This window comes from Tetranychus urticae, chromosome 1 (assembly GCF_039701765.1).
Source record: "Tetranychus urticae isolate SD_2017Ah chromosome 1, NJAU_TeUrti_SD_1.0, whole genome shotgun sequence".
NCBI classification, from domain to species: domain Eukaryota; kingdom Metazoa; phylum Arthropoda; class Arachnida; order Trombidiformes; family Tetranychidae; genus Tetranychus; species Tetranychus urticae.
The window spans coordinates 16874802-16896141 of NC_142958.1; the positions used below are offsets into that span (position 1 = coordinate 16874802).

Consider the following 21340-nt stretch of genomic DNA (forward strand, 5'->3'; position numbering starts at 1 on the left):
TGGATTGCTTAGCAACTCTCCGGAAGCACGCGCTTTGTTTTCGGTATTTATAAGGGTTCAGAAAATTTGAATCTGATTCTTAAGTTAAAAAATTATCATTTATTGTAAGTGTTTAGATAAATGTTTTTTTAGAACTTGGTGCCATGCATTTGTACAATATAACCCTTCAAAGGGCCAGTGGGATTACCCATGCTATTCATGGTAATTTTGCTGGCACTAAACATCAAGAGATTGCCATCTCTAAAGGAAGAACCTTGGAGCTCATCAGACCTGATATAAATACCGGCAAAATTCATACTCTCGTATCTGTTGAAGTTTTTGGTATAATACGGTCCATGCTGGCTTTTCGTTTAACTGGAGGATCCAAAGATTATTTAGCTATTGGTTCTGATTCTGGGCGAATTGTCATTCTTGAATACAATCCAACTAAAAATGTTTTCGATAAGGTAATGTTTGGTTATTCTTTTGTTCCATTTTATTAATTTTTGTTGCCGCTTTTTAGGTTCACCAAGAAACTTACGGCAAAACTGGATGTCGTCGAATTGTCCCCGGACAATATTTAGCTATTGACCCCAAAGGAAGGGCATTAATGATAAGTAAGTTCATGAGCAATTTTGACTAATTAGAGCATACATTACAATTTTAAATGATGAAAAATTATGCTAATGAACCCTTTGTGATTTATTAACCCTCTAAGAAGTTCTGATAATTTTGTAATGAAGCTAATCCTAGTAATTTAGTAATGTGGTCTATCAAACTTTAATAATCTTATTATTCTTCATCACTTTAGGTGCTGTTGAGAAACAAAAATTAGTCTATATTTTAAACAGAGATAGTCAAGCGCGGTTGACTATTTCTTCTCCCCTAGAGGCTCACAAATCAAATACCTTGGTTTATCATACTGTTGGTATCGATGTGGGCTTTGATAATCCAATGTTCGCCTGTCTCGAGATGGACTATGAAGAAGCAGATAACGATCCTACTGGCGAAGCTGCTCAAAAAACTCAGCAAACATTAACTTTTTATGAATTAGATTTAGGGCTGAACCATGTTGTACGAAAATATAGTGAGCCTTTGGAAGAACATGGCAACTTTTTAATATCTGTTCCTGGAGGTGCTGATGGACCGAGTGGTGTTCTTGTTTGCTCAGAAAACTACATTACTTATAAGAACTTCGGAGATCAGCATGATATTCGTTGTCCAATACCTCGTAGGAGAAATGACCTCGATGATCCTGATCGAGGAATGATTTTTGTTTGCTGTGCTACCCACAAAACCAAATCAATGTTTTTCTTTTTAGTTCAGACTGAACAAGGAGACATTTTTAAAATTACTCTAGAAACCGAAGACGAAACTGTCATGGAAATTCGTCTCAAGTATTTTGACACTGTACCCGTTGCAACTGCAATGTGTGTATTGAAAACGGGTTTCCTCTTTGTTGCCTCGGAATTTGGTAATCATTATCTGTATCAAATAGCTCATTTGGGTGATGATGATGATGAACCTGAATTAAGTAGCGCTATGCTGCTTGAAGAGGGCGATACATTCTTTTTTAATCCAAGACCTTTAAAAAATTTGGTATTAGTAGATGAACTTGAATCGTTATCCCCAATAATGTCATGTCAAGTTGCAGATATAGCCAATGAAGACACACCTCAACTGCTAATGACCTGTGGTCGAGGACCTAGGTCCACTTTAAGAGTATTAAGGCATGGACTTGAAGTTTCTGAAATGGCGGTATCTGAGTTACCAGGAACCCCCAATGCTGTTTGGACTGTTAAGCGGCGGGCTGACGAGGAGTATGATGCTTACATCATTGTGTCATTTATAAATGCCACATTAGTCCTTTCTATCGGGGAAACCGTAGAAGAAGTGACTGACTCAGGTTTCTTGGGAACAACACCGACCCTTGCTTGTGGTCAAATAGGAACTGATGCACTGGTTCAGGTAAGTTCTATTCCAAACTACAGAAATTTTTTCAATACTCCTGAATAGTAGCTCATCAAGTTCTATTTCTTTTTTAGATCTATCCTGATGGTATCCGTCATATTCGCGCAGATAAGAGAGTTAATGAATGGCGTACTCCCGGTAAAAGGCACATTTTGAAGTGTGCTATTAATCATCGGCAAGTTGTCATTGCTTTAACCGGTGGTGAGTTGGTTTACTTTGAGATGGATGTTAGTGGACAACTCAATGAATATACTGACAGAAAGGATATGGCCTGTGAAGTCATTTGTTTAGCTCTTGGGGCTGTGCCTTCTAGTGAACAAAGATCTCGTTTTCTAGCAATCGGACTAGCTGACAACACTGTTAGAGTTGTTTCATTAGATCCTAATGTAAGTAAAATTAGTTATCTAACTTTAACTCAAAATATCAATGATGAATACATTTTATATCGTCCGTGTTTCAGCTGAATTCACTATGTTGACAACTCATTCTGAGTTTTTAAGATTCGCTTAAAATTCTATATCTGCTTGCAAGAGTTTTAATTAACTGTCTTTTTTTATTTTGATCAGGATTGTCTCACACCATTATCGCACAACGCCGTACCTGCACCCCCCGAATCTCTTTCTATTGTAGAAATGGGCGCTGGAAGTAAGGAGTTGAGAGATGTTTCGAGTGAAAGGCTGTATCTTAACGTTGGTTTGCAAAATGGTGTTCTTTTAAGGTTCATCCTTGACCATGCATCTGGAGATCTGACTGATACTCGAACTCGATATTTGGGAACTCGACCAGTTAAATTATTCCGTATTCAAATGCAAGGCTGTGATGCAGTTCTAGCAATATCCAGTCGTTGTTGGTTACTTTACTATCACCAAAGTCGCTTTCATCTTACTCCTTTGTCATATGAGACACTTGAATTTGCTTCTGGTTTTACCTCTGAACAATGTCCTGAAGGCATTGTTGCTATTTCTGGAAATACTTTAAGAATTTTATCTCTTGAAAAATTAGGAGCAGTATTTAATCATCAATCATTCCCACTTGAGTATACTCCAAGAAAATTCGCAATTCATCCTGAAAGTGGTAACTTGATGATTATTGAAACAGATCACAATGCATATACAGAAGAATCTAAAAAGGCTAGAAAGCAACAACTGGCATTAGAAATGGTCGAGGCTGCAGGTGAAGACGAACAAGAAATAGCAGCGGAAATGGCTGCTGCATTTATCAGTGAAGATCTCCCTGAGAATATCTTTGGTGCTCCTAAGGCTGGAGTAGGTCAATGGGCTTCTTTAATTAGAGTTATTGATCCAATTTCAGGCCAGACTCACCATAAAGTTCCACTTAAGCAAAACGAAGCTGCGCTTAGTATATCTATCGTACGTTTTGCACAACACGGCGATGTTCCTTTTCTTCTTGTTGGTGTTGCTCATGAGCTTCAGCTAAACCCAAAAAAAGTTAAGAGTGGCAGTATAGAAACCTATAGTATCTTAGATGATGGCAAGCGTCTAGAATGGATGCACAGCACTCCAATCGAAGATGTGCCTCATTCAATATGCCCGTTCCAAGGAAGAGTTCTGATCAGCATTGGAAGATTGCTGAGAATTTACGACATTGGAAAGAAAAAACTACTTCGTAAATGCGAAAACAAACATTTTCCTTATTGTATTGTATCAGTTCACGCCATGGGAAATCGTATCTATGTAACTGATATTCAAGAGAGTGTTTTCTTTGTGCGTTATAAGGCTGCAGATAATCAGCTTGTGATTTTTGCTGACGATTCTACTCCTCGTTGGATAACAGCTTCTTGTTTGATTGATTATCAAACTGTTGCCATTGGTGACAAATTTGGTAATTTCAGTGTCCTCAGGTTACCTCACGGTATTACGGATGATGTTGATGAAGATCCTACTGGAGTCAAATCATTATGGGATAGAGGTTGGCTTGGAGGAGCATCTCAAAAAGTAGAGACTATCTGTAATTTCCATGTTGGCGAAATAATTCATTCGCTTCAGAAAACTACACTCATTCCTGGACTCTCTGAACTGATTCTTTATACAACTCTTTTTGGAACTGTTGGAGTCATGGTTCCTTTTTCTTCTCAAGAAGAACATGATTTCTTCCAACATATTGAAATGCACCTTCGTACTGAAGCTGCACCTTTATGTGGTCGAGAGCATCTTTCTTTCCGATCTTACTATTTCCCGGTCAAAAATGTCATTGATGGTGATCTCGTTGAACAATTCAATCTGATTGACTTGAATAAACAAAAAGCCATTGCAGAAGATCTAAACTACTTACCCGCTGAAGTATCCAAGAAACTTGAAGATATGCGAAGTCAATTTGTATTTTAACTACATAATCATGAATTTTCTTTAAAATTAATTGTATTTATTAAATGTATATTCTTTGTATGTAAATTCAAAAGTACAAAAACAAATTGAATAACTTTGTTTGCATTATAAACAAATAATTTAACAAATTATTACAATATATTATTTTGTAGATTTCAAACCATCCTATCATCTTCATATTTTGATTGTTTCTAATCAATTTTGATACATAAAATCTCATTCATATTATGTAAATCTAAACCGATCATTTTTTATTTATTCCAGTTTCATTTAAATTCCTCCGACTCCAGCTAAACCCAAATTTATTCAAACTTTGCTATTTTCGTTATAATTAATCGTTCTAGTCAATTTATGTGATTGATGCATTTAAAGAAAACGTTTATCCTCTAATCACAATTATAAATTAAAATAAGTAAATGAAAAACTAGACAGCGTTATTTTAGATCTAATTAGATCATCAAACAATGATGAAAGAGTACAAATATTTTACTAGAGTACAATGAGAGAAGTGTTCAAATTACAAAGATTTACAGACTCTATGAAATTCAGCTCTTTTCTTTATCGATTTAAAACACTGAATGGTTTTAATTAAAAGTTTTGTTGTTAAATTAAGTCGTTGAGGTAAGTTCAACTGGACGTGGTGCAGTTTGATCACTTTCAGATTTTATTTCCTTAAGTTGGTTTCTAAGATGGAAAATGGTTGACTGTAATCCTTCAACTTCTTCATCAAGCTCGAATAAAAATTCATCAGTTTCTGTGGAGAGATAGAAAACAAAAATATGTAAATTATTCAAAAAACGATAATACCATTTGATACTAAATTTTGAACTATCAATGCCAATTTTCGAATGCTTTGTTAAGTGAACTTCAGTTCTGTAAAACAATAAAATAACATACCCATTTGACTTTTCTTCATCTCTTCGACAAAGCTTCTTTGTAGAGCTAATTCTCCTTCTAATTTACCAATTGCCCCAGATTCAATGGTCTTTCCTAGTTCCTCGTTTTCTTTGTAAAGTGATTGACACTTAGCCATAAGTTGTTTGCCCATATGACTGTGAATAAAATTTTGAAAACAGAATTAAGAGTTGCACAAATCTAATTGGAAACTTAAAAAGCGTGTTCATTGTAAACATTTTTTACCTGTCGGTTGTGAATTTCCAAGCTGCCAATTCGTTTTGCATTTGTTCAACTCGTTCTTTAGAAGATGCAACCTCTGATTTCATCTTTTCAAACATCAAATTAAGTGCAGGGTCTAATAAGGTTGAATTAAGCCTAGAATCGGATGGTATTAATTCTTCTCTCATTGCTTGAATGCGATTCTGGAAAGATAGGATATGATAAGAAATTATTAAGAAATTTAGATACATAAAAATTGTAGACTAATGAAAATTTGGAAAGAAACCATTTGTTGAAAATTACAACAAAAGGACTCAATAATAAACAATAAATTATACCTTGTATTCAGTAATTTCTTGTTCCTTCCGTGTCAATCTCAATAAAAGGTAGTTTTCACGTCTACAAGCTTCATTTTGTTGTTGTTTTAGTCTTTCTTCGTATTCTTTCAAACTACTATGGTCACTCGCAGGCTGCACAATACAATCGCCTTTTCTTTCTAAGAAATCGATGTAACTTTCCTGCTTTTTCCATTTTTCCCATAATTCTTTCTTGTCCAATTGATTGAAGGTGTCTTCGTCTAAGTGGACACGACTTGCAACACCACCAAAGTTAGCTTTATCATCTCCATCAGAATTGATAGATTTGGTCTCACAATCCATCTGATTTTTCTTTGAGTCTTTGCAGATCATGAAGAACAGCAGCTCGAACACGACGCTTTTCTAAATCTTGGGCGACATTAACACCGATAAATATGGAAGCAGTAACAGTTATTGAAGCTAATAGAGCTAATTTTGACTTGGATACCATTAAGTCGAAAAGAAGCAAAGTAGCAAACGGTAAATTGGAATCCAACAAATAACAATCGGCTAAAATTATAAAATTTATTGTACACAAAAAAGCTATGTTTACCAAATAAAATGATTTGTATAACCAGTAACCGTGGTTAGTTTCTCCCTGGTTACAAGTAACCAGTTACTTCAAAGAGTATACTCTTTGAGTTACTTGATGACTTCAAAATTTGAAGCGCCAAGATTTGTAAGATCAAATTGCTGTAACCAACTTTCAATTCCTTTCATTTATTGAACAATAAACTCGCAATTCACTTAAATCACTTTTTTAGATTTTATCATGCAGTATGGAATTGACTTTCTTAATGATCAAAGTAGCCGGCTTGAGTTAACAATATTTGCTATTTTTTTCCTTCTTATCAAGTAATCGGTTACTAGTAACCAGAGCATCTCTTGTTACGACATTAATATCAAAATACATCTGAGTATCGATGAATCAACGATAAAGTGAGGTTGTTACGATAATTTTCACCCTTCAGCCGAAAGGCTAATTGCCAAGAAAATTCTGGTTTGTTAGCTAAATCCAATGATAACTAAAAGAACTCGGGAATGTATTTCAATAGACCAGTTTCTATTGGTAAATTTGTTGGCGTATTTTTCAAATTTCAATGCCATGCAGATTACTCGAAGCCTTTCTAAACAATTCAAGTCATCTAAATAAAAGGTTTTGGATTCTTGAACACCATACTTAAAACAACAATCTCTTGAAACGTTATGATTAACACTAACCCCAAAATTAAATAAATTTTCATAGAGTTGATTTTTACATTCATCACTGTAACTAAACAATTATTTCAATCAGCTGTTGAAAATGTCTAGCTATGAAGTAATCTTCAGAGGTCTTTATTGTGCCGCCTGTTTTATGGTCGGATCGTCTATTGTCCATGAATATTATCGACCATTTGATGTAAGTCAACAATCACTTATTTCATTTAATTTTTCAAATTCTAATGACAATTATTTTCTCAGGGATTAAAAGAAGAAATTCAAAGAAGGATTGAAGATGCTGAAGCCAAGAGACTTTCGCTTGAAAATCAAAGTGATTCAAGCCAGAAAAGCTAAAACAAATTACGTTGCTCCATTCAAGATATTTACATGTAATGATTAATCTTTTGTGTACATAAAATTAAATTAAAATTGAGCCAATGAAATTAGAATAAAATGCCTGTTTAGAATAATAAAAAGTTAAAGAGTTTTGTAAGCAAATGAAAATAAATTAAATTACAATGCAATCAATTTTTTTGTATCAAAAAAGAGTTATAAAAAAAAGATGAAATTGGTTAAGAGAGGTGGCACCATAAGCAGTTTCCCTGATTGTGTTCAATAGCCATTAAACTCAATCAATGTTGTGTCATTTTGAATCACCAGTTTACCCTTCTTGGTTTTGTTTGTTGCTTTGATATTTCTCAACTGTTGACCCTCCGAGTTTTATTGTCCTTTAATTTTAGTTTGTCTTTTTATATTAATTTGAAGAAATCATGAGTCTCAATTGGATTCCTTTAGAATCAAATCCAGATGTATTGAACAGTTTTATTGAAAACTTGGGCGTTACGACGGATTGGAAGTTTGTCGATGTTTACGGGTTTGATGACGAATCGATACAATTTATCCCTAGTCCTACAGTCGTTTCTATAATCCTTTTGTATCCTCTGAGTGAAGTCGAGGATGGTATCCCAGTCGGTGATTCGTCGCCTGTCACTGATAAGGACGTCTATTTTATGAAGCAAACTATTGGAAATGCTTGTGGTGCCATGGCAATATTACATGCTGTTGCTAATAATACCAACACGGTTACTTTCACTGAAGACTCTAGTCTTAAAAAGTTCATCGATAAAACAAAAGACTTGTCTCCTTACGATAAAGCCGATCTATTGGTTAACTCTACTGAAATCAACAATACTCATCATGATTGTGCCCAGACTGGTCAAACTGTTGCTCCAGATCCCACCTCTCATGTTGATTGTCATTTCATTGCTTTAGTCCAAGTTAATGGAGTTTTATACGAGATGGATGGTCGCAAACAGGGCCCAGTCGCCCATGGCCCATCTAGTGCAGACACTTTCGTTAGTGATGCAATCAAAGTTTGCCGTAAATATGTTGATAAGAACCCTCAATGTCTTAGATTCACTGCCGTTGCTCTATGTAAAGACCCTTTCTAACCATTTGAACAGTCACCTTGTTATCCTACCATGGTCAACCAATCAACCAATCAATTTTTCATTGTCAAATTTTGTTTTGCCTGGATTTGTTTCAATCGAGATTAATTTGAGGCAAAGTCTGTCAAAACATTATTTTCTTATTGTGTAATACATTGTGTAATTTTACATTAAAATCAAAATCAATTTCAGTAGACATTTTGATAGACAATCCTTTTAACGAAAATTCGCCACTTATTGATAAGTAGATTCTAGTAATCTTTCAATTAGGTTCACCAGCTCAAGTTCATCAATATCATTACATGTCTGCATTTTAATTATGATGTTTTGGTTTATTTTTTAGTTTGTTTGGAGGTCATTTGTCTCAATTTTTCTGATTTTTGGTTCAACTCTTCCAGTTTGGCCACCATTTCTTGTTCACGTTTAATACTCATTTCCCGAGTTCGAGCAATTTCTGCCTCCATTTCAGCAAATTTTCTTTGTTTTTCTTGATCTACTGCTTCCATTTGTTCCTCGAGTGTCATTAACTACAGAAAAAAAATCAATGTTAACTGGTTATCTTATACTAAACCAAATATTGATTGTCAATCTTAGCATAGCCAAAAAATTTCCAATAATTTTTGACTTTGACTATCTAAGACGTTGCTAATAGATATATTTTTGAGAGTCCTACATTACCTCTTTTTGAGCCGCCTTTAAAGTTTCAGATTTGGCTTCAAGCACACTTATAGCTGACGATAAAGATACCGTCTGTGATTGTATCTAAATAGGTGAAAAATAAACATTATTTACAAATTATCTCACAATTTTAGTCATAAATTCAAGTTTACCGTTTCTATACGATTTTTCTTGTTTCTTATCTCTTCCATTGTTTTCTCTTGAATTTCCTTGGCTTTCTTGAGCTTTTCCTCCATAGCCAGTAACCTTTCTTTGAGATTCCTTGCTTTATCTTCAGCCTGTCAATGAAACAAAACACCAATTAATATCCATAAAAATTATACTTTAGATCAATTGATTTGAATAATTACATTTTCTGCTCTTGCTTGGGCAATGGCAGTCAATTCCTCAGCTGTTAGCGCTCTATCCAAAGCCTGTTGCTTATCTTTTTCCATTTGTTCCATGGATTTTTCAATTGTGTCTTTCATGATTTTAAGTTCTGTTTACTCAAATCTATTCAGTTAAAGATTAAGAAATTTTCTGTCTTTGAACGTCACTGTTGAAAAAATTTAAAATTATTAAATCAAAGTACAAATAAATGAGTGATTATTTTATTCAACCAATCTCAACAATCGTTACCAGTGTAAGGTTGTTTATTTTCACCCACCTTTCAACCAGTCGAGATTAATTTATTAAGATTTTTTGATACTGGAAGTGTCACCAATAAATGAATCAATAATTGTCGAGCTTGGTTCATGCTATAAAGTACTATAAAGCTTGGCATACTCACCAAATCAGTTGGACAAAATGAATTTAATCAACAGTGGTAAGTTAACAGTGGATTGTGAATTCACTTCTTCAAATTATCTTTCAGATAAAGTAGATAGACTTACTACGAGTCTGCTAATAAACCAAGTTGCTTTAAATAGATCAAAATGAATCTTGGAACTAATCCAGTTTTTTTCCTTTCTTCATTTCAGCATTTTCTGGCAAAACATTGTCAATTTATTATTTTGAACAATTTTTGGGGAGTTTGAATAGTCAATCGAACTACTCAAAAAGATTGAATCTGGTGGCACAAAAACAAAGACATCTGACCTTACATAATTCTGGTACTTTGGTTTTGTTTGATAAAAATTGCTAAAATGATATCCAAGCAAATCTTTGACAATCGTCATGGATATTAAAACAAGATGAGAACAGGTATCTTGATATGATTTAATAGCGGCCAAAATCCAAGCCTGGAGTCTTGATTGCAACTTGAAATTATCATTGATTTAATTTTTACCCAAAATTTTCCTCAAACATCTGACTTATCTATGGTAAACAACAAGGTAAACTCTGGCCATCAAGAGCAAGAAGAAAACTGATCAAACCTTGGCATGTTGAATATGACGTCTGGATGTAAAGATGACGTCTCAAGAAAATGCCTCGCTCAATGTTTTGTCTCCAGTTTTCCTTGAAGGCAAACAACATTTCAAAAGCGCTCTTTCTCCTTCTCTTGATAATTTGTTGATAATTTTCATAGTAAACATTGTTGTCAATCTGTTTTGTTTCAATCATCGTCCAGTGATCTTTGGAAATAACTTAAACATGAGATTGTGTTTTACAAGAGTCTCTTAAAGTCCTATGTGAAATCAACCGTTAAACATTAACTTTACCATTGTGCCAAATATTGATAATAGGTAAGAAATTTACATTAATTATTGTTCAATTTTTGTGATACCATTTCAAATTGAATGAAAGTATTATAATCAAGGAATCGTTTGAATTCTGATTTTTCATTCCGGCTGTTGAGTATAACTTATTTTCAAGTTTGGATAACTTTGTTTAGCAAATAATTGTTAGATTTATTGCTTAAAAAATTTGTTACAATCATATAATTGAACTGAAACTCAATGGCCAACTAACCACTTCTCAAAGATTGAGTACCCATAGTCGCTCCGATTATAGTACAGTAGTGGTTAGGGTTGAGTTAACAAAATCGAAGATTTTCTTCATAGTCATAGCTAATGTACAGAATCGAACTTTATTTTGTTCAGTTTTCTTATCTCGAGTAATTAAAAATGCTCGAGGTGTTGATACCTAAAAATTAACTTAAGGCTGACCTGCTGCAAGTGTATTGTTTATTCATCCGCAAGTCCATCTAAATATTACATCTCAATATATATATCGCAAAATTGTCCGATGAAAACTGAAATTTTTGTTATTTTTGCTTCGGCATGAAGGCTCGAGATGTTTCTAATAGGCATTTAAATAAAGATAAATGGTAAAATTTTGTTAGATATAATATCAGTTATAATATTGGGTAGTTGATACAAAATTATAGCTTAGATGAGTTTGTGATTAGCTAAAAACCACGGTCATTAGGTTTGGTCTTGATTTGAAGGTTCATTTGTTAATGAAGGTCGATATGACTTTTTGTTCGGATGTGTTTTCTTATAAACTTTATTGCAGAGTTTGCTTTAAAACAAAGTAACATGATCATGCAAATAACATTGAGAGATGTTAATGATCAATGAAACTTTACATTCAAGGTAAAATGAATTAATATTATAACAATCTTGTGTTAAATTGAACCCAATTTCCGTAAAAAGCCCTCCTTTTTATAAGTATTTCTTAATCAAAATCTTGAAATCTTTTAATTTACTTAGAAAAACCATTTGCAAGCTTAAATATGAACTGTTGAAAGAGTCTTTATCCTTCAATCAGAAAAAGGCAAGAAAGCTAACAAGGAAGATGATCACATTGTGTTTATGTATGGACGAGAAAGATGGAAAGAGAAAGTGAAATCTACATTTCTAACGTATTTTGTTTCTTGTAAACAAACATGAGACATAAATGTAACCTAATAATTTTTTTCAATTTTCCTGTGAATTGTGCTAAACTTCGGATGTCAGATAATTAACTATTACCATCGCCATCATCGGAAACACCAGAGTCATTGGTACAAATCTTTCTCTAAATATATTGTCTCCTCTATTTTCTGGTGATGGGCAAGCTTACTGGTCTTCCTTTGTTTGCTATTATTTTTGGTGCAATTGGTTTCACTGGATTTTTCCTTCTCCCACCAATTACCAGAAAGATTATTAATCAGGTAAGATATTACTGTGAATTTGAAACTCTGGTGTTGACAGATTCTACTATTTTTGGTTTCAGAAAATCGTGCTAAGCAATGGATCAGCTTTGTTTACTTTTTGGAAAGATATGCCTTTGCCTGTGTTTCATAAATTTTATTTTTACAACATTACCAATCCATCTGAAGTGGAAAATGATGGTGCCAAACCTAATCTAGTTGAACTTGGACCTTTTACTTATCGTCTCAAAACTCATAATACTCCAGTCATCAACCCAAATGGTACTATAAGCTTTTACCGGAATCGAACCTGGATTTTTGATAGAGAAGCCTCTGTTATGGATGAGAATGTTACTGTCTATACAATCAATGCTCCTCTAGTGATAACTTTAACTTGGATTGAAAAAGTATCATTTACTATGCGTAAATTGATTGAAGAATTTTTAGCTTCCGTTGATCATGGTTTCATTATCGAAAAAAGCATCAAAGAATTGACTTTTCTTGGTTATCCTGATATGTTAATGGAACTTGGCTCCATAGTTGCGCCTAAAGCTACAGCTGGCTATAATGGCAAATTTGCCTATTTTCACCATAGAAACGGTACTAGTGATTATTTGTACACAATTTATTCCGGAGTTAATGATATCAACAAGATTAACCTACTGACTCGTATTAATGGCCAGGATAAGCTTGGTATCTGGGCTGATGAACCGGGTGAAAATGAAGCTTGCAACCGGTTTAATGATAGTACCCTGGGAGAAATGTTTCCTTCATTGAGGAATAACCCGACTCAAACCATCAAGTTATTTACTCCAGACTTGTCTCGTACTCTCTCTTTTACCTATCAAAAGAGTCACTTTCTTTTTAAAAGACTTGAAACATGGAAATACTTATTTGCAGATCACAATTTTGCTAGTCCTTCAATTTATCCTCCAAATAAGTGTTACAATAGTTTGCTAACTAGCTACTCTTTTGACGGATCCAATGAAACCTTGCCTTCTGGAGTTTTTGATGCATCCACACCTAATTATGGCTTTCCAATATTCTTATCTTTACCTCATTTCTTGGGAGCTGATCCTTATTATTTAACTAAGGTAAACGGGTTATCACCAAACGAAACTGATCATTTAGCTTGGTTTGAAATTGAACCAACTTCTGGGTCCACAGCAGCAGCCGCTATTCGCCTCCAATTAAATATCGGAATAACTCGCTCACAGGCATTCAAAAGAAGTCATAAAATGCCAAATATAGTTTTCCCTGCTTTTTGGATGGAAATCAGCTTTTCTTTAAGTTCTGATTTTGTTGGATTACTCATATTGATAAACACGCTTTTATCGCTGGTGCCTACATTGTTTTTAGCAATAGGTGTTGGCTTAGCTGGTTTATTCTTGTTCATTGCCTCTCTTCAACTGATCATTCCTAAAAGAAGAATCAGAATCAATGGCTGCCTGAATATATTAACTTGTCATCTTTATCAAATTGTAAAGGTACTTGATCACATTACCAAATTACCGCCTGATATTTAAATTAACATTTTCATTTTTTTCTTTTATCTTTAGGACGATGAACAGAAGATACTTGATCCAGAGGAAATGAATGATGATCGCAACTAAATTATCACCCATTGTGATCAAGTCAATGTCTTTGTTTCTGAAAAAAATAGACGAAACTATCTGTGATAAATAGTTTGATCTTAGCTGGACTTTTTAATTTCAAACTCCACATAGTCCATGAACGATGAAACTTCACATAATTCAACGTTTTTATTCAAAATTCATCTCATTTTTTCTAGTGACTTGAAGATTGCGTCTAATCACTTTTGCAATCATTTTTGCACTACACCAAAAGACAAAGTATTCACCAACCTTGATATTTTTAATTTCTCCTCATCCATTAAAGTCTACTCTAAATTGCGTGCCTAAACATTTTCTAATAAATATTTTCTCATCACTTTTTTCATGTAAAGAATTACAAAATTTATCAAGATTTGTGCATGAATTTGAATAAAATAAATGGTTTCTTTCATCATCAAATCATGAAATCATCATTACAATAAGAGATTTGGATTTACTTTTTAAGTTACACAGTGAAACGATAAAAGAAGATACAATTTTAGATATTGTGTCAAAATGAAACAATCTTTATTCAAAATTATCAAGTTAAATAGATAACAGTGTCCAAATCTGATTCTTCATTCTGAAGACATAATACATTTTTATGAGATTTCTATCAGTACTTATAGAATTATAAAAATTAAAAATTTCGGTTTTTTCAATCACCTGAAGGCTTCAAAAAATCATGAGTTAATTCACCTCTTACTGTGAAAGTTTCGGTAATCCAGTAATCACATTATCTTCGAATCCACATTCATCATTTCCTCGTCTGATCTTAAAGAAACCTGTAAAAATATACATTTTATTAAATTCTATTACCATAAATGCTGTGTAAACTCACCTTTATCGCCCCAATATTCGTTCCAAGAGTTTGCAGCTAACCAGTAATCGACGCCATTCTCAGTTCCCCAACCAATTATCTTAACTGCATGACCACCAAGCACATCGTCAGTAGTCTTTTGATAAACTCCTAGATGATAGAAGTATGAGAAAGTATGTTAATAGATGCATTTTGACGCAAAAAGCTAGTTAATTCACCAGATGAAACCCGAAAAGTAATCTTTTTTAAACAAAAATTCAACAAACTAATGAAATGATAAAATTTGAAACTCGAATTCACACAAAAGTGCAACAAAAAGTGTATTTCAAAACTAACCTGACTTATAACTAGGGAAATCAGCATACACAGTAAAACCAGTAGTAACTGGACCATTTGTCATGATTTCCTTCATGATTTGCTTTGGATCGGATGAAATGGTATAAGGTTCCTGTCCATAATGTTTATCCTCGGCAAATGTCTTCTCATAACCTGCAACACATTTCCTTGAGCATGGAGGTGCTGGTAAATAAGTTTTTGGACAAATTGGCAAAACTTCGTTAACTGAATGGTTACAAGGTGGTAAAGTGTAAGGCAAACAGCCACCACCATGATAGAGGCCACCAGTAACGATACCATCAGTCTGATAATAATCGTAGGAAGTTTCTAGGTATCCACCTTCACAACCCCCAGGTTCACCACAAGTCACCATTTCTTGTGTTGATAATGATACTTGAAGTGCACCATGAGAGGCGATACAAATACGGTCAGACATAGTTTCGACTGTGCTAAAAGCCCAACAACCTCCACAGTTTCCTTGGTCTCTGATTGTTCTGATTTGGGTACAGTTGGGCCAAGCTTCACGAGCATCAAAACTTTCTGGTAACTCTTCATTGATTTCGTGATGAACTTGTCTCAGCTTTCTTAGTGAACTTCCTTTAAATCCCAAAAGTCTTTTAACATGTGGTAATGAAGCTTGATCAAAGTTACGTCCAGCCTGAAAGAAAATCAAAAAAGGATGAAATTTCACTCTTTGTGACCTGATAAATTACTGGACAAAAATATTACCTTCCAAGTTGTTCCAATAGAGTTGATTCGATCAATCATCTCATCAGACAATGGATGAACATTTCGTTGAGTGAATACTCTTGCTCCATAAGCAAGGCTTACTGAGAGAACTAGAAATATTAAAGATTTCATGGTAAGAATGGTTTGAACGATAGTAATAAATGATTTTTGATGAATCTCAATAAATAGCAAAAAGTTATCGCATAAATCGAAAGTGTGGGAGTTACACTACACGTATCTTATTCCGCATTATTTTGATTTGATCGTTTCACCACAGATAAATATCTAAAATAAAAATCTATTAATACAATTCTGTGTCCAAAATCTCCACAATTCCACCTACAATCCACAAATCTATTAGATACATCTTTAAAATAGTCCTTTCTATTATATTTTTATCTTCACGCGTTGTGATCTGACTTAAAGAAATTAACAAATTTATATTTTTGATTAACATGATCTCCTAAATATTAGTCTTAAAGTTAAATAATATGGTTACATATTCAACTCATTTTCTTACTCCTTTGCATTGAAGCGATTGACAACTAATTGTGGCAGTCTCGATGATTTAACGCCAATGTTTTATGAAGCTGAAGTGAAGTAACAAAATAAAAGTAGATTATTTGATCTTTGTTATTGCATGCAATTTAGGGCTTTAAATCTGAGCCTTGTAATGAGTTAACATGTTTTCATGCTAAACACGACTTATTCAGATCGCTATCAGATCTGTCAAATTCAATGGCCTCGCAAAATTCAAGGGTTTAGAGTATGGATTACCTCAATAATCGATTCAAGCATAGCAAACTCATTAGAAAAGCTTCCTTTGCATTCAAAAAACCATTTTCAGGAATTCTGTGCGAACAAGATTGGGTATTTCCTTTTTGCCATGGCTGTCTTTGGGAATTGCATGATTGAGAGTAATATTGCTATGCTGTTTTGCCTTTGCGTATAAATGGATATAATGCTATTCATTTGGCATTTAGTGTTTTCCTGATTGGGGATTCGAGGATTAGACTAATGAAATTTCACATTTTTGGTCACTTTCTTGAGACAAATCAGCCCAAAGTTGAAGTGTGTCTCAAAACAAACGACTTTAGACATTCAGGGCTGTAAATTCACGCCATTTTATCTCAAATACGTGAACGTATTACAACTTAATATTGATTTCAATGTGAATAGATGCTAAAAATGCGTAAAACTGCATTTTCTGTGCTTTGTTACCAAGAATCTCTTTTCTCATGGGCAAAAACGAGTGCAAATGAATTTCTTTCAAATTCAAACTCTCTTGGTTTGTAGCCACATAAAAACTGAGTCCGTTTGTGCTATCAAGAAATCTCTCTTATCAATAGTTTTCGAGAAAATCGAGTTCGAAGTTGAAACTTTGATCGCCTTTTGTACAACTATGGAAGCAAATTTTTGCTTAGAACTCATTTCTTTGATGTAACTTTTGATGGCAAATCAGAAAATGTATCTCATTACATTAAATAAAAATTTATCTTTCTTTAAAACAGATCATTTCGATTTTTAGTTAAATCGACAGTCCGTTGTGACCATAAGAGTTAGACAGTTTAAACTTGATATTTATCCATAAAAGTTGTTTTTACACTTCACGGATTGAATACTTTTTTCAGTTTATCGATTGATCGCTTGATTTCGGCAATGAACCTAAAAACTTTGAGCCTCGATATTTCGAGAATGGAATCACCTACAATCATGGTTTTTCAACACATTATTAGATTTCATTATGGGACATAACATGATATGATTTAACATCCAAGAAATCTGATCTAACTCATTTTATAATAAATATATTTCCAACACATCAAAAGTAACCATTTACCTTTGTTAATCTGGTATCAAATCTGGTATCTAAGTAATGAAACGCTATAACTTTTTTCACAGCTTCTTGAACTATCCGAAAATTTCAACATAGCATATCCCATAATGAAATCTAGTGCTGTGTCGAAAAATCATGATTGTAGGTGATTCCATTCTCGAAATATCGAGGCTCAAAGTTTTTAGGTTCATTGCCGAAATCAAGCGATCAATCGATAAACTGAAAAAAGTATTCAATCCGTGAAGTGTAAAAACAACTTTTATGGACAAATATTAAGTTTAAACTGTCTAACTCTTATGGTCACAAAGGACTGTCGATTTAACTAAAAATCGAATTGATCTGTTTTAAAGAAACATAAATTTTTATTTAATTTAATGAGGTACATTTTCTGATTTGCCATCAAAAGTTACATTAATGAAATGAGTTCTAAGCAAAAATTTGCTTCCATAGGTGTACAAAAGGCAATCAAAGTTTCCACTTCGAACTCGATTTTCTCGAAAAATATTGATAAGAGAGATTTCTTGATAGCACAAACGGACTCAGTTTTTATGAAACTACAAACCAACAGAGTTTGAATTTGAAAGAAATTCATTTTTACTCGTTTTTGCCCATTTGCCTTTTAGTATTTGTTTCAATTTGTTACATAAATGTGACAATTGTGTCTTTTTAGCAGCAAACCTTCAGTTAGTAAAGCTTTGGATCTAAAGACTATTTCTGGTTTAGTCCATGGTGGTGGAACCAATTCATTCAATGAAACAGAATAAGAGGAATTGGTTGATGACCGAAGTCTATTTACACTACTTTTTACGAAAAGGAAATAATAATAAAGAGAAGACGAAATTAGCATTTTACATTTAACTTAAAAACAAACACCTTTTAATGAAATGGATTCGAGAACGAAAACATCAGTATTTACACTTTCTATGAATATTGATTCTTATTCAGAGTAGAGACATGGACAATAGATTGGTACACGCACCAATTAATTATTCAGAAATACAGCTAATCAATTAATAGATTGCTGCGTGGATGTTATTAGTTAAACTAATTTTAATTTATGTCGAATTAATTCAAACATTTTTTACAATTCTCTCAAGAAAGCTGAATAAACACATGTGTATATATTAAAAGGAATCAATTCTGTAACTGCAATTTACTTGTTTCTTTCTTCTTCATCAGTCAATTTAACTTTTAGTTAGACTCAATTTAAGTTTTCCACTTTCATTATTATTTTATAAAACGCATTCTCCTTCATTTTCAGTGATTCTTCTTTTGTTCATCATGATATCTTCAGATATTAACGATGAACAAAGAGTTATACCGTCATGCAGTACTTTGAACGAGTGTATGTTCTGATCAGTCAGTGGGAAGTGATGTTACACTTGGACAAATTTGTCCACAGTTCTTGAAACAACACGGAATCCAGTCAGTCAATGGAGTGCTATCCAGCATGCAAAAGGCTGAGAAGTGTAATGCAATGAAAGAGATGTAAATTAGTGAATTACTGTTCACCAATTAAAAGCTACAAAAATTCGTTGCATCCGAAGAACACCAACTAACCCGAAACGTATCATCTCATCGAAAAATGAAGAGCCAGCTTAATGGACGAAGGTAAGTCTAAAAGACATTCATTTTTACTCGAGATATTTCATATCTCATAGTTTTAATTTTATTGCATAAAATAATTGCATAAGTTATCAAGATTTTATTTGTTTTTATTGCAGAGTAATAACATCTTGATGCATGTTAAGCTGTTTGTGGTCAGAGCTTACTAACGGTTGATGCAGTGCTTTTGTTTGGACAAATTACAGAAGGTTAATGACGATTGTGCACCAGACGTGAGACATTGATGATTCCGATTGCATTTCATTAAACTAGACTGGACAATAGCTCTGGACAATTTGTCCAGAGTAACATCACTCACCACAGATGATCAATACATACACTTGCTCTAAGAACTACATGCCTGTATAACTCTTTGTTCATCGTTAATGTAATCAAAACCTGAAGAGATCATGAGTAAAACAAGAAGAATTACTGAAAATGAAGGAAAATTCATTTTATAAACTGATAATGATAGTGGAAAACTTGAAATTAAATAAACAAGAAACTAATGCGATCATGGCTGATCGCAAGTTTCTTTTAACAACCCATGCTAACCGTCTTTTCACGGTGATGTCCACCATCCAATCTAACACATCCGCCAAATCAACTAAATCAAACATCACTTTTCGTCCACCACTTTCATTAACCACTTTAGAGTATTCAGAAACACTTTTTCTTATAAGATTATCCACCACCCAATTTGACCACTTTTTGAGATATGATGGCGATTAATAGTGGACATGCTAGATGGTGGTGGACAATTTTGTTGAGAAGAGTTTTTTTAAAAATTGATGTTGTTTTGGTTGATTTAGTGGATGTGTTGGATTGAGTGGTAGAAAATATGGTGAAAAAAGCTTCTCTGTACTCTTTACTCAAATGACAAAGTTTTAAATAAAATCCTGGCCCAACAATGAACCATAAACCTGAATAACAAAAAAGTTTTTCCCCCTTTTTCAATGTTATTGAATACGGATTCTACACTTTTTCCCCCAACCTCTATTTTCATGAATTTCTCAGAGATCTGAATTCTGAGGTGAGGTTTCCTATTTTTCGTGGATGTAGTTGAATTCGGGCTTTGACGCTGTGTAGTTTTTTTTCTTAAAACCCGCTCAGTTTGACCACAATCTTGACACAAAAATTTGATACATTGACTTTATATATTGTGTAGATTGACTAATAAAGAAGAAAGAAACAAGTGATTTGCGTTTAAAGAACCGATTTCTTCTATACCCATGAATTTATTCAGCTTTCTTGAGCCCATTGTAAAAAGTTGTTAAATCCATTCAATTATGGTGTGTTAAAAGGATATTACAGGAATCAGGTCAGATTCTCTAATATTATGTTTACATTCACAAGCTTTTTAGACACAAATTTTGTGTTTGAATAATCGTTTATTACCTTTAAACCAAGTATCAAATCTGGCAACATAAGTATTACAATCCTTTAACATCTAGCTGTATGATCTTGAATCTAATATTTCAATATATTAGATGGTCGAATAACATAGCTCATGATAGAATATTGATGAAAGAGAGAATTTCGTTGTAAGTTTTGCCATTCTCGAGATATCGATGTTCAAGTTTTAAGGCCAATGAGCGAAATCAAGAGAACTGTCCATAAATTGAAAGAAGTAGTCGGTCGTTGAGGAATTCCTACAACTTTCACGACGAAAAATGAGCTGACAATTTTCTAACTCTCACACTCTCTTCAAAATGAAGAGATCTGTTGCACAGAAAAAAATTCTTATTCATCAAAACAAGTGCTTTTTCTGACTTATTATAAATAACAAAAGTTACAGCAGAAAAAGGATTTCGATAAAAAATCTGATAAAAAAACTATCCAAAAGTTTATCAAAGTTTAAACTTCGACTTCTTTAACAGCGCTAATATAAATACACTGTGATGCATAACATTAGAGAAACTGGTGAATTCTGGTTTATTTATGATAATAGGCTAATAATTTGTTGCTTTTTTAGCAAATCTGTGGTGCTTTTATGCTTTTATTAATAAACATACACTCTAAAATATACTAATAAACCAACTCTTTCCTCGAAGTTCATAATCTTTGTATTTAAATATTTACCTCTTTTTATTTTATTGATTGACAACTAATTGTGATAATCACAATGACTTAATGCCAATTTTTTATTACCGAGGTAAAGTAACAAAATAAAAGTAGATTATTTTATCTTTGCTATTGCATGTAGGCCATGCAAGTTGGAGATAAAAATATTTTGGAAAATTTTCATGAAT

The 21340-nt window shown here is 33.3% G+C and overlaps 6 protein-coding genes and 1 long non-coding RNA gene across 10 annotated transcripts; 4 read left to right on the forward strand and 3 right to left on the reverse strand.

The window, feature by feature from the left end:
- Positions 1–81: 81 nt before the first annotated feature.
- Positions 82–4426, forward strand: Sf3b3 (splicing factor 3b subunit 3). Its single transcript, XM_015940326.3, has 5 exons — positions 82–446; positions 503–596; positions 791–1947; positions 2025–2336; positions 2517–4426. Exons 1-5 carry the CDS (start codon positions 144–146, stop codon positions 4293–4295), a joined length of 3645 nt encoding a protein of 1214 aa, XP_015795812.1. The 5' UTR covers positions 82–143; the 3' UTR covers positions 4296–4426.
- A 337-nt stretch (positions 4427–4763) lies between these two features.
- LOC107372163 (Pre-mRNA-splicing regulator female-lethal(2)D) lies at positions 4764–6329 on the reverse strand. The gene is made up of 4 exons (XM_015940334.3): positions 5750–6329; positions 5436–5614; positions 5193–5347; positions 4764–5049 (listed from the first exon to the last, which is right to left on the reverse strand). Exons 1-4 carry the CDS (start codon positions 6098–6100, stop codon positions 4904–4906), a joined length of 831 nt encoding a protein of 276 aa, XP_015795820.1. The 5' UTR covers positions 6101–6329; the 3' UTR covers positions 4764–4903.
- A 736-nt stretch (positions 6330–7065) lies between these two features.
- On the forward strand, positions 7066–7491 carry LOC149094687 (uncharacterized). Its single transcript, XR_016197970.1, has 2 exons — positions 7066–7166; positions 7229–7491. It is a non-coding gene; the product is annotated as an uncharacterized LOC149094687 (long non-coding RNA).
- Positions 7492–7613: 122 nt separating this feature from the next.
- Positions 7614–9938, reverse strand: LOC107372165 (uncharacterized). 2 transcript variants are annotated; one of them, XM_025162890.2, is made up of 6 exons: positions 9863–9938; positions 9740–9780; positions 9444–9628; positions 9246–9371; positions 9094–9177; positions 7614–8942 (listed from the first exon to the last, which is right to left on the reverse strand). In XM_025162890.2, the coding sequence occupies exons 3-6, from the start codon at positions 9558–9560 to the stop codon at positions 8748–8750; spliced, it is 522 nt and encodes a 173-aa protein (XP_025018658.2). In that variant the 5' UTR covers positions 9561–9628; positions 9740–9780; positions 9863–9938; the 3' UTR covers positions 7614–8747. The 2 variants fall into 2 exon arrangements, with proteins under 2 accessions (XP_025018658.2, XP_015795822.2); XM_015940336.3 differs by lacking the exon at positions 9740–9780.
- Positions 7623–8611, forward strand: Uch (Ubiquitin carboxyl-terminal hydrolase). The gene has a single exon (XM_015940335.3). It carries the CDS (start codon positions 7738–7740, stop codon positions 8416–8418), a length of 681 nt encoding a protein of 226 aa, XP_015795821.1. The 5' UTR covers positions 7623–7737; the 3' UTR covers positions 8419–8611.
- Positions 7623–14181, forward strand: LOC107372158 (scavenger receptor class B member 1). 3 transcript variants are annotated; one of them, XM_089266343.1, is made up of 6 exons: positions 9624–9898; positions 10053–10275; positions 10407–10757; positions 11973–12169; positions 12232–13635; positions 13708–14181. In XM_089266343.1, exons 4-6 carry the CDS (start codon positions 12065–12067, stop codon positions 13759–13761), a joined length of 1563 nt encoding a protein of 520 aa, XP_089122469.1. In that variant the 5' UTR covers positions 9624–9898; positions 10053–10275; positions 10407–10757; positions 11973–12064; the 3' UTR covers positions 13762–14181. The 3 variants fall into 3 exon arrangements, with proteins under 3 accessions (XP_089122467.1, XP_089122469.1, XP_089122468.1); XM_089266341.1 differs by having other exon boundaries at positions 7623–9898; positions 10053–10757; XM_089266342.1 differs by lacking the exons at positions 9624–9898; positions 10053–10275; positions 10407–10757 and having other exon boundaries at positions 11831–12169.
- An 89-nt stretch (positions 14182–14270) lies between these two features.
- On the reverse strand, positions 14271–15792 carry LOC107372161 (cathepsin B-like). Its single transcript, XM_015940331.3, has 4 exons — positions 15647–15792; positions 14918–15575; positions 14603–14731; positions 14271–14546 (listed from the first exon to the last, which is right to left on the reverse strand). The coding sequence occupies exons 1-4, from the start codon at positions 15776–15778 to the stop codon at positions 14464–14466; spliced, it is 1002 nt and encodes a 333-aa protein (XP_015795817.2). The 5' UTR covers positions 15779–15792; the 3' UTR covers positions 14271–14463.
- Between the last annotated feature and the right edge of the window lie 5548 nt (positions 15793–21340).